Below are 12,649 nucleotides of genomic sequence, written 5' to 3'. Positions count from 1 at the left end.
CCCTCTCCCAGTCCCAGTTGGACCCCACATGAGGCTTAGTGTCTTGTGCAAGATGGAGGATGGGAAAATTTCTGGCTGTAAGAGCTGCTCCTTTTTTTTGAGGTATTTTAGGTGCTGGAGGTGATTTCCTCGAATTCCAGGAGCAGTAATTCCTGTTTTATATGCTGTTACATTGTTTTGGAACTTTGGAGAAAAAAGTCAAAACAACAGCAGATTAAAAGGGAGAAGAGCAGACAAAGGAAGCATATGGTGAGGTCAGTGCAGGAGAGAGAGAGAGAGAGAGAGAGAGAGAGAGAACCTGCACAGTTACTGCCTTTGCTGTTTGAATTCGTGTATCGCTGGACATCGGAGTGTATCTGGGAAAATTATCAAACAGTGAAATTCACAACTAATCTTGGAGGGACTGTTGGGCGAAGTTCACAGCACAGAATCAGATAAGTTAATTGTTGTTTTAAGTCTGTCCAAGAGAAAGGCTGCAGTCGTGAGTACAGTGGATTCTTTCTTGATTATATGTTTTGGAGATAAGTCTCTTGATTAAACTTAAAATATAAGCTATAACTATTAATTTAACCTGGGGCAGTGTTTGTAGAGGAATAAGATGGTGTATTTTCTGGGTCTGTAGATTGTGAAGGAGCAAAAAGGACCTTTACAGTGATATGTACTACTTGTCAGATGTGGGAGTTTAAAGAGAGTTTAAGGGTTACTGCGGATTATATCTGTCATAAATGCTGTTGGATGCGAATCTTATCAGATCGAATGGATCGGTTGGAGAGACAGATAGAGGCGATGAGGAATTTGCAACAGCAACAGTATGTGATGGATGGCAGTTATAGGAAGGGGGGAAAGTCTCAGATACAGTCACATAGATGGGTTAACTCCAGGAAGGGTAAGAGAGGTAGGCAGCTAGTGCAGGCGTCTTCTGTGGCAATCCCCATTTCAAACAGGTATGCTGTTTTGGAAAATATAGGGGGTGATGGATTCTCAGGGGAACGTAGCGCGAACAGCCAAGTTTCTGGTATTGAGACTGGCTCTAATGCAATGAGGGGTACATCGAGTTTCAAGAGATCAATTGTGTTAGGGGATTCTCTAGTCCGAGGTACAGACAGACGTTTCTGTGGCCAGTAGAGAAAAAGCAGAATGGTGTGTTGTTTCACCGGTGCCAGGATCAAGGATGTCTCAGAGAGGGTGCAGAATGTTCTCACAGTGGAGAGGGGCCAGCAGGAGGTCATTGTCCACATTGGAACCAACGATATAGGAAGGGAAAAGGTTGAAATTCTGAAGGGAGGTGACAGAGTTAGGCAGGAATTTTAAAAGGAGGTCCTCAAGGGTAGTAATATCTGGATTACTCCCGGTGCTACGAGCTAGTGAGGGCAGGAATAGGAGGATAGTGCAGATGAATGCATGGCTGAGGAGCTGGTGTTTGGGAGAAGGATTCACATTTTTGGATCATTGGAATCTCTTTTGGGGTAGAAGTGACCTGTACAAGAAGGATGGATTGCACCTAAATTGGAAGGGGACTAATATACTCAGAGTAGTAAGGGTATGGAATGCTTTGCTTGCATCGGTAGTAGATTCACCAAGTTTAAGTGCATTTAAGTCGTCATTGGACAGGCAAATGGATGTACATGGAATAGTGTAGGTTAGATGGGCTTCAGATTGGTATGACAGGTTGGCGCAACATCGAGGGCTGAAGGGCCTGTACTGCGCTGTAATATTCTACTGGCAGGGAAATTTGCAAGAACTGCTTGGGAGGATTTAAGCTAGTAAGGTGGGGGGGTGGGGGTGGGGGGGGGTGGGACCCAGGGAGATAGTGGGGAAAGAGATCGATCTGAGACTGGTACAGTTGAGAACAGAAGTGAGTCAAACAGTCAGGGCAGGCAGGGACAAGGTAGGACTAATAAATTAAACTGCATTTATTTCAATGCAAGGGGTCTAACAGGGAAGGCAGATGAACTCAGGGCATGGTTAGGAACATGGGACTGGGATATCATAGCAATTACAGAAACATGGCTCAGGGATGGGCAGGACTGGCAGCTTAATGGTCCAGGATACAAATGCTACAGGAAGGATAGAAAGGGAGGCTATAGAGGAGGGGGAGTGGCATTTTTGATAAGGGATAGCATTACAGCTGTACTTAGGGAGGATATTCCCGGAAATATATCCAGGTTGGTAAATTGGGTGGAACTGAGAAATAAGAAGGGGATGATCACCTTATTGAGATTGTATTATAGACCCCCCAATAGTCAGAGGGAAATTGAGAAACAAACTTGTCAGGAGATCTCAGCTATCTGTAAGAATAATAGGGTAGTTATGGTAGAGGATTTTAACTTTCCAAACATCGACTGGGACTGCCATAGTGTTAAAGGTTTAGATGGAGAGGAATTTGTTAAGTGTGTACAAGACAATTTTCTGATTCAGTATGTGGATGTACCTACTAGAGAAGGTGCAAAACTTGACTTACTCTTGGGAAATAAGGCAGGGCAGGTGACTGAGGTGTCAATGGGGGAGCACTTTGAGGCCAGCGACCATAATTCTATTAGTTTTAAAATAGTGATGGAAAAGGATAGACCAGATCTAAAAGTTGGAATTCTAAATTGGAGAAAGGCTAATTTTGACGGTATTAGGCCAAGAACTTTCAAAAGCTGATTGGAGGCTGGAAAATGGGAAGCCTTCAGAAATGAGATAACAAGAATCCAGAGAAAGTATATTCCTGTTAGGGTGAAAGGGAAGGCTGGTAGGTATAGGGAATGCTGGATGACTAGAGAATTTGAGGGTTTGATTAAGAATAAAAAGGAAGCATATGTCAGGTATAGACAGGATAGATCGAGTGAATCCTTAGAAGATTATAAAGGCAGTAGGAGTATACTTAAGAGGGAAATCAGGAGGGCAAAACAGGGACATGAGATAGCCTTGGCAAATAGAATTAAGGGGAATCCAAAGGGTTTTTACAAATATTTAAGGACAATATTTAAGGGAGAGAATAGGCCCCCTCAAAGATCAGCAAGGCGGCCTTTGTGTGGAACCACAGAAAGTGGGGGAGAAAGTAAATGAATATTTTGCATCCGTATTTACTGTGGAAAAGGATATGGAAGATATAGACTGTGGGGAAATAGATGGTGACATCTTGCAAAATGTCCAGATTACAGAGGAGGAAGTGCTGGATGTCTTGAAATCCCCAGGACCTGATCAGGTGTACCCGAGAACTCTGTGGGAAGCTAGAGAAGTGATTGCTGAGCCTCTTGCTGAGATATTTGTATCATCGATAGTCACAGGTGAGGTGCTGGAAGACTGGAGGTTGGCAAACGTGGTGCCACTGTTTAAGAAGGGCGGTAAAGACAAGCCAGGGAACTATAGACCAGTGAGCCTGACCTCGGTGGTGGGCAAGTTGTTGGAGGGAATCCTGAGGGACAGGATGTACATGTATTTGGAAACGCAAGGACTGATTAGGGATAGTCAACACAGCTTTGTGTGTGGAAATCATGTCTCACAAACTTGATTGAATTTTTTGAAGAAGTAACAAAAAAGATTGATGAGGGATGTGATCTATATGGACTTCAGTAAGGTGTTCAACAAGGTTCCCCATGGGACACTGATTAGCAAGGTTAGATCTCATGGAATACAGGGAGAGCTAGCCATTTGGATACAGAACTGGCTCAAAGGTAGAAGACAGAGGGTGGTGGTGGAGGGTTGTTTTTCAGACTGGAGGCCTGTGACCAGTGGAGTGCCACAAGGATCGGTGCTGGGCCCTCTACTTTTTGTCATTTACATAAATGATTTGGATGTGAGCATAAGAGGTACAGTTAGTAAGTTTGCAGATGACACCAAAATTGGAGGTGTAGTGGACAGTGAAGAGGGTTACCTCCGATTACAACAGGATCTGGGCCAATGGGCTGAGAAGTGGCAGATGGAGTTTAATTCAGATAAATGGGAGGTGCTGCATTTTGGGAAAGCAAATCTTAGCAGCACTTATACACTTAATGGCAAGGTCCTAGGGAGTGTTGCTGAACAAAGAGACCTTGGAGTGCAGGTTCATAGCTCCTTGAAAGTGGAGTCGCAGGTAGATAGGATAGTGAAGAAGGCGTTTGGTATGCTTTCCTTTATTGGTCAGAGTATTGAGTACAGGAGTTGGGAGGTCATGTTGTGGCTGTACAGGACATTGGTTGGGCCACTGTTGGAATATTGCGTGCAATTCTGGTCTCCTTCCTATCGGAAACATGTTATGAAACTTGAAAGGGTTCAGAAAAGATTTACAAAGATGTTGCCAGGGTTGGAGGATCTGAGCTACAGGGAGAGGCTGAACAGGCTGGGGCTGTTTTCCCTGGAGCGTCGGAGGCTGAGAGGTTTACAAAATTAAGAGGTGCAAGGATAGGATAAATAGAAGAAGTCTTTTTACTGGGGCCGGGGAGTCTAGAACTAGAGAGCATAGGTTTAGGGTGAGAGGGGAAAGATATAAAAGAGACCTAAGGGGCACCATTTTCACACAGAGGGTGGTACGTGTCTGGAATGAGCTGCCAGAGGATGTGGTGGAGGCTGGTACAATTACAACATTTAAGAGGCATTTGGTTGGGTATATGAATAGGAAGGGTTTGGAGGGATATGGCCGGGTTCTGGCAGGTGGGACTAGATTGGGTTGGGATATCTGGTCAGCATGGACGGGTTGGACCGAAGGGTCTGTTTCCATGCTGTGCATCTCTATGACTCTATGACACAGTGGCAGTCTTGCCACATTTTGGCAGATGATCTGAGTTCAAGTACTAGTTCCCCTAGAATCTGTCAGGACATGTCTGAACAAGTTGATTCATGTTTTTGAAAGCTGAGATGAGATTGAGGGTTAATGGAATAGGGCTTGAGGGAACATGAGGAGCTGTTTGGTCACATGGAGGTTAAACATGGATATAAATGGTCTGGGTTCCATGTATTCACTGTAATGTGCGGAAGTGAATGCTGTGTTTTAAATTCAGGAGCTTCTCTCACCTGAGTTTGATTATATTGTGATATAGATATGTGGCTGAAAATGAATATTTACATTTACATGTAAATTTGCATTCTGCTGTTCAAAGGTTTAACATCATTGATTGGTGGGACAGTGGTTTGGATCAGCACTGATGACTGGTCATCTCTTTCTGCTTCTGGATTAGTGGTGCTGGAAGAGCACAGCAGTTCAGGCAGCATCCAAGGTTCTGCTTGTCTTGTTCTCTCACTCGCTCTGTCTCTCCTGTGTCTCTCTCTTGCCTTGCTATCTCTCCCCTCTCCTTCCCTCCCACTCTCTCTCCCTCCCACTCTCTCTCCCTCCCACTCTCTCTCCCTCCCACTCTCTCTCCCTCCCACTCTCTCTCCCTCCCACTCTCTCTCCCTCCCACTCTCTCTCCCTCCCACTCTCTCTCCCTCCCACTCTCTCTCCCTGTCTCGGTGCCTCTTTCTCTGTCTCTGCCTCACTCACTCTCTCTATTTCATGTTGCCTTCACCTCTCTCTCCCTGTCTCTTGATCTCTCTTTTTCTGTTTCTCCTGTCTCTCTCTCTCTCTGTCTCTCTCTCTCTGTCTGGCCACAGCTGCTGCCTGCCTCGCAGTTGGTGTATCTGCCTGTACTATTTTGGGTTTTGATAGGGTCAAGTGCTCTGAGCTATGTTTTGTGAAATACTTTGGGAGAAAGCTTGTATTCCTGTTTTGCAGAATCAGAGGCCACAGTCACAACCACGAGAGAGCCGCCCCTTTAAGAAGATGTTCCAGATGACGTCGAATATGGAAGCAGCAGGGAATCCAAAAGCTGCTTGGGGCAGCTATTGCCAGACCTACGGGGTTATCAGTCAAACTGGGCTAGAAAACCTGCGTCACCTGCAGATCCAAAATAAGCCGTAGCTCCCCAGGACAGCACAGGTCAGACAGTGCACTGGGTGGGGTGCGCCAATAGGGAACCTGCGCGAGAGTTATACAAGAATCAGCTGTCGGCAATAATCCAGTCCAGTGGCTATTGGCAAACACTTTCAGCTGGGAATGTTCCACAAGTGCCAAAACCATTAGGACATCAGCACCTGATCGGAAAAAAATGACCTTTTAATGTGAATGATTAACTCTATGCAATCAGCCATGTGGAGAAACTGGTACCTTGTTCCACTGATGTGGATCCCACAGTATGATGATCTCTCCTTTAGCCTGTCCTCTCATTACAACCTGCAGAGTTGGATACACATCACAGCTCTGTCTGCTGCTCTCTGACACGCACTCTGTCTTGAATAGGCCTGTGAAAGTGCCTTTAGGGTATGAGATGGGATTGTCATCGTAGGGGAACCTGGAGTTGGGTGGGGATTTTGTCTGTGTCTGGGGTCTGTGATTCAGACTGGAATTCCTTTCCAGCCTGAGTCCAGGATTGAGTGGGCTTGACTCCCGCTTTGAATTGTTGATGGCCTTTCCTCAGTTCTCCAACCAATCTCACCCAGGGATTTGACTCCACTCAAGAACTTGGTTTTAACTGTTTGTGATTCCTGTTTTCTGTAAATATTTGCTTGGGGAATGTTTGATAATTGACCACAAATCTTTTGTTAAAATGAATATCTGTAGCTATGTCAGAAATGTCAGTGATTTTTCTAGATGTTTAATAAACACACAACAAATTTCTCTGTTTCTTTATTCGAATGTTATTCTCATCACCAAAACACAACAGCTGATAGAGTAGCACACCCTTCCCCAATCTAGTCAGTGTGCCTCGATAGCAATGACCTGGGAGAAGCAGTGAGTACGTGACAGTGCAGCACTCCCTCGGCACTGACCCTCCGACAGTGCGGCGCTCCCTCGGCACTGACCCTCCGACAGTGCAGCACTCCCTCGGCACTGACCCTCCGACAGTGCGGCGCTCCCTCGGCACTGACCCTCCGACAGTGCGGCACTCCCTCAGCACTGACCCTCTGACAGTGGGGCACTCCCTCCGTTGTCCCGTTTTGCTGGGCCTACCAGTTGGTCATCAAACCGTTCTTGCAGTCGTCACAAAATTAAAGTCTTTATGGAAGTACACAAGTTTCCCCCTATTATTTCTGGCTTTTTAGTCCCAGGTTAACAAAGCACAAATTATGTTCTGTGTTTAACAAGAATTTCTATTTGTTGCAAAGAAATGCAAAGCTGCCCTAGTTTCGCCAGATGAGAGGGCCAAAAGAGACAATTGGTGTAGGTTTTGCCTGAGAGTCGTACAGCTCAGGTAGTGTTGAGAAGGAGGGTGCTTCATGGTGATCTTAGCTACTGTGAGTATTAAACCCAAAGTTAGTATCATTTTGTATTAGTTAGCTGCATAATTTCTCTCTGGGCTAAACCTTCTGAAGAGAAAGCTGAATGTTGGAGTGAGAGGTCGTGAAGAGATCGCCATGATCGTTTCACTGGTAAAGTGTTCTTGATTAATTACTAGTTCTTATGCAACTCGACGAGTTAAAACACTAACCGCCTTACCAAACTCTCCTTATACACGTGCATACACACACACGCAAGGCATTGGTGTCGTTGGTCATTAAAAACTCAGAAGGCAGGTCCCTGCTCTGTATCTGTTGCGATTGCTGTAGTGATTCTTTTCCCCTTGCCAAGACCTTTTTGTCCTCAATCTCTCTCTCCCAGGTATATTCACTGGTGTACTGGAGGCTTTCAATAACTGGTTAACAAATTATAAATTCCAGCACTCACTAGTTGGAATAAACTGGCTTTCTTCAGATTTGAGGTATATTTATATTGCAGAGAAAAGGTCCAAACAGTAGTCTGGACGTCGGATGTAAGTTAATCAGGAGCTGAAATTGGCCTATTGCAAAGATGTTACTACAGTTGTTATGGGGGATTTTAACATGCAGGTAGACTGGGAGAATCAGGATGGTATTGGACCTCAAGAAAGAGACTTTGTGGAGTGCCTCAGAGATGGATTCTTAGAGCAGCTGGTGCTGGACCTGACCAGGGAGAAGGCAATTCTGGATCTGGTATTGTGCAACGGACCAGAATTGATCAGGGACCTCGAAGTGAAGGAGCCATTGGGAAGTAGTGACCATAATACAATAAGCTTCAATCTGCAATTTGAGAGGGAGAGGGTACAATCGGAAGTGACAATATTTCAGTTGAATAAAGGGAACTATGGAGCTATGAGGGAGGAGCAGGTCAAAGTTCAATGGTGCAATACCTTCGCAGGGATGACTGTGGAGGAACAATGGCGGATATTTCTGGGTATAATGCAGAAGTTGCAGGATCAGTTCATTCCAAAAAGGAAGAAAGATCCCAGGTGGAGGCATGGGTGGCTGTGGCTGACGAGGGAAGTTAAGAAACATATAAAGTTAAAAGAGAAAAAGTATAACATAGCAAAGATAAGTGGGAAAACGGAGGACTGGGAAGCTTTTAAAGAGCAACAGAGGATTACTAAGAAGGAAATACGCAGGAAAGAAAATGAGGTACAAAGGTAAACTGGCCAATAACATAAAGGAGGATAGTAAAAGCTTGTTTAGGTATGTGAAAGGGAAAAAAATGGTTAGGACTAAACTTGGGCCCTTGAAGACAGAAACAGGGGAATATATTGCGGGAACGGAGAAATGGCAGAAGAATTGAATTGGTACTTCAGATCTGTGTTCACTGGGGAAGACACAAGCAATCTCCCTGAGGTAACAGTGGCTGAAGGACCTGAACTTAAAGGGAATTTATATTTGCCAGGAATTGGTGTTGGAGAGACTGTTAGGTCTGAAGGTTGAGAAGTCCCTGGGGCCTGATGGTCTACATCCCAGGGTACTGAAGGAGGTGGCTCGAGAAATCGGGGATATGTTGGTGATTATTTTCCAGAGTTCAATGGATTCAGGATCAGTTCCTGCGGATTGGAGAATAGCTAATGTTATACCACTTTTTAAGAAAGGTGGGAGAGAGAAAGCAGGAAATTATAGACCAGTTAGTCTGACCTCAGTGGTGGGAAAGATGCTGGAGTCTATTATAAAGGATGAAATTACAACACATCTGCATAACAGGATAGGTCAGAGTCAGCTTGGATTTATGAAGGGGAAATCATGCTTGACTAATCTTCTGGAATTTTTTGAGGATGTAACTCTGAAGATGGAGAAGGGAGATCCAGTGGATGTAGTGTACCTGGACTTTCAGAAAGCTTTTGATAAAGTCCCACATAGGAGGTTAGTGAGCAAAATTAGGGCGCATGGTACTGGGGGCAAAGTACTAACTTGGATTGAAAGTTGGTTGGCTGATAGGAAACAAAGAGTAGTGATAAACGTCTCCCTTTCGGAATGGCAGGCAGTGACCAGTGGGATACCGCAGGGATCAGTGCTGGGACTGCAGCTTTTTACAATATATATTAATGATATAGAAGATGGTATTAGCAATAACATTAGCAAATTTGCTGATGATACTAAGCTGGGTGGCAGGGTGAAATGTAAGGAGGATATTAGGAGATTACAGGGTGACCTGGACAGGTTAGGTGAGTGGTCAGATGCATGGCAGATGCAGTTTAATGTGGATAAATGAATGGTTATCCACTTTGGTGGCAAGAACAGGAAAGGCAGATTACTACCTAAATGGAATCAATTTATGTAAAGGAGCAGTACAGAGAGATCTGGGTGTTCTTGTACACCAGTCAATGAAGGTAAGCATGCAGGTACAGCAGGTAGTGAAGAAGGCTAATAGCATGCTGGCCTTCATAACAAGAGGGATTGAGTATAGAAGCAAAGAGGTTCTTCTGCAGCTGTACAGGGCCCTGGTGAGACCACACCTGGAGTATCGTGTGCAGTTCTGGTCTCCAAATTTGAGGAAAGACGTTCTGGCTATTGAGGGAGTGCAGCGTAGGTTCACGAGGTCAATTCCTGGAATGACGGGACTACCTTACACTGAAAGACTGGAGCAACTGGGCTGTATACCCTTGAGTTTAGAAGACTGAGAGGGGATCTGATTGAGACGTAGAAGATTATTAAAGGATTGGACACTCTGGAGGCAGGAAACATGTTTCCGCTGATGGGTGAGTCCCGAACCAGAGGACACAGCTTAAAAATAAGGGGTAGACCATTTAGGACAGAGATGAGGAGAAACGTCTTCACCCAGAGAGTGGTGGCTGTGTGGAATGCTCTGCCCCAGAGGGCAGTGGAAGCCCAGTCTCTGGATTCATTTAAGAAAGAGTTGGATAGAGCTCTCAAGGATAGTGGAGTCAAGGGTTATGGAGATAAGGCAGGAACAGGATACTGATTAAGGATGATCAGCCATGATCATATTGAATGGTGGTGCAGTCTCGAAGGGCAGAATGGCCTACTCCTTCACCTATTGTCTATTGTCTATTGTCTTCCCCGCCTGTCCCAACTAACTGAAAGTTAGCTCAGTTTGCTGGACAGCTAGTTTACAATGCAGAGTAATAGCAGCTTGGCTTCAATTTCTGTACTAGATGAGGTTACCGGGATTCTCCTCAATGACTCACAGCACGGAAACAGACCCCTCGGTCCAACCCGTCCATGCTGACCAGATAACCCAACCCAATCTAGTCCCACCTGCCAGTACCTGGCCCATATCCCTCCAAACCCTTCCTATTCATATACCCATCCAAATGCCTTTTAAATGTCGCAATTGTACCAGCCTCCACCAGTTCCTCTGGCAGCTCATTCCATACACGAACCACCCTCTGTGTGAAAAAGTTGCCCCTTAGGTCTCTTTTATATCTTTCCCCTCTCACCCTAAACCTATGCCCTCTAGTTCTGGACTCCACGACCCCAGGGAAAAGACTTTGTCTATTTACCCTATCCATGCCCCTCATGATTTTGTAAACCTCTATAAGGTCACTCCTCAGCCTCCGACGCTCCAGGGAAAACAGCCCCAGCCTGTTCAGCCTCTCCCTGTAGCTCAGATCCTCCAACCCTGGCAACATCCTTGTAAATCTTTTCTGAACACTTTCAAGTTTCAAAACATCTTTCTGATAGGAAGGAGACCAGAATTGCATGCAATAGTCCAACAGTGGCCTAACCAATGTCCTGTACAGCCGCAACATGACCTCCCAACTCCTGTACTCAATACTCTGACCAATAAAGGAAAGCATACCAAACGCCTTCTTCACTATCCTATCTACCTGTGACTCCACTTTCAAGGAGCTATGAACCTGCACTCCAAGGTCTCTTTGTTCAGCAACACTCCCTAGGACCTTACCATTAAGTGTATAGGTCCTGCTAAGATTTGCTTTCCCAAAATGCAGCACCTCACATTTATCTAAATGAAACTCCATCTGCCACTTCTCAGCCCATTGGCCCATCTGGTCCAGATCCTGTTGTAATCTGAGGTAACCCTCTTCGCTGTCCACTACACCTCCAATTTTGGTGTCATCTGCAAACTTACTCACTGTCCCTCTTATGCTCGCATCCAAATCATTTACATAAATGACAAAAAGTAGAGGGTCTAGCACCGATCCTTGTGGCACTCCACTGGTCACAGGCCTCCAGTCTGAAAAACAGCCCTCCACCACCACCCTCTGTCTTCTACCTTTGAGCCAGTTCTGTATCCAAATGGCTAGCTCTCCCTGTATTCCATGAGATCTAACCTTGCTAATCAGTCTCTCATGGGGAACCTTGTCGAACGCCTTACTGAAGTCCAGATAGATCACATCCACTGGGAAACTCAAGTTTGTGAGACTTGATTTCCCATGCACAAAGCCATGTTGACCTCATTCCTGGTGAAGGGCTTTTGCCCGAAATGTCAATTTCCCTGCTCTTTGGATGCTGCCTGATCTGCTGTGCTTTTCCAGCACCACTCTATTCTTATCCCTAATCAGTCCTTGCCTTTCCAAATACATGTACATCCTGTCCCTCAGGATTCCCTCCAACAACTTGCCCACCACCGAGGTCAGGCTCACTGGTCTATAGTTCCCTGGCTTGTCTTTACCGCCCTTCTTAAACAGTGGCACCACGTTTGCCAACCTCCAGTCTTCCGGCACCTCAACTGTGACTATCGATGATACAAATATCTCAGCAAGAGGCCCAGCAATCACTTCTCTAGCTTCCCACAGAGTTCTCGGGGACACCTGATCAGGTCCTGGGGATTTATCCACTTTTATGCATTTCAAGACACCCAGCACTTCCTCCTCTGTAATATGGACATTTTTCAAGATGTCACCATCTATTTCCCCACAGTCTTTATCTTCCATGTCCTTTTCCACAGAAAATACTGATGCAAAATACTTGTTTAGTATCTCCCCCATCTCCCCCATCTCCTGCCTTGCTAATCTTTGAGGGGCCCTATTCTCTCCCTAGTTACCCTTTTGTTCTTAATGTATTTGTGAAATCTCTTTGGATTCCCCTTAATTCTATTTACCAAAGCTATCTCATGTCCCCTTTTTGCCCTCCTGATTTCCCTCTTAAGTATACTCCTACTTCCTTTATACTCTTCGGAGGATTCACTCGATCTATCCTGTCTATACCTGACATATGCTTCCTTCTTTTTCTTAACCAAACCCTCAATTTCAACCTCACCTTTGCCTGAGACCCTCAGGTTAAACCACCAGCCCTGACTAATATTTTACTATTAGAGGATTATAGTTTTAACTGGTAGGATTTATCCTGTCAATCCGTAATTCTTTATCTGTTGATAAAGTCTAATTATAAATGGTGGTTTTTGTAAATACTCACCCATGCTTGCCTGGGTCTGAAGGTGAGGTTAATTGGGGAATTCTGC

At 45.2% G+C, this 12,649-nt stretch overlaps 1 protein-coding gene across 4 annotated transcripts in view; it reads left to right on the top strand.

Annotated features, from left to right (window-relative positions):
- LOC140480940 (mitogen-activated protein kinase 15-like) overlaps window positions 1–6,613 on the top strand; it is a 437,971-nt gene extending 431,358 nt beyond the window's left edge. For all 4 annotated transcript variants that reach the window (XM_072576552.1, XM_072576551.1, XM_072576553.1 and 1 more), the window contains one exon: window positions 5,672–6,613. In XM_072576552.1, the coding sequence (XP_072432653.1) occupies window positions 5,672–5,857 (186 nt within the window). In that variant the 3' untranslated portion in view covers window positions 5,858–6,613. The remainder of the gene's footprint in view (window positions 1–5,671) is intronic.
- Window positions 6,614–12,649: the final 6,036 nt, after the last annotated feature.

This window comes from Chiloscyllium punctatum, chromosome 8, assembly GCF_047496795.1.
Source record: "Chiloscyllium punctatum isolate Juve2018m chromosome 8, sChiPun1.3, whole genome shotgun sequence".
Classification (NCBI taxonomy): Eukaryota; Metazoa; Chordata; class Chondrichthyes; order Orectolobiformes; family Hemiscylliidae; genus Chiloscyllium; species Chiloscyllium punctatum.
Note: the sequence above shows the minus strand (reverse complement) of the source record. Positions and strands in the feature narration are given on the sequence as shown.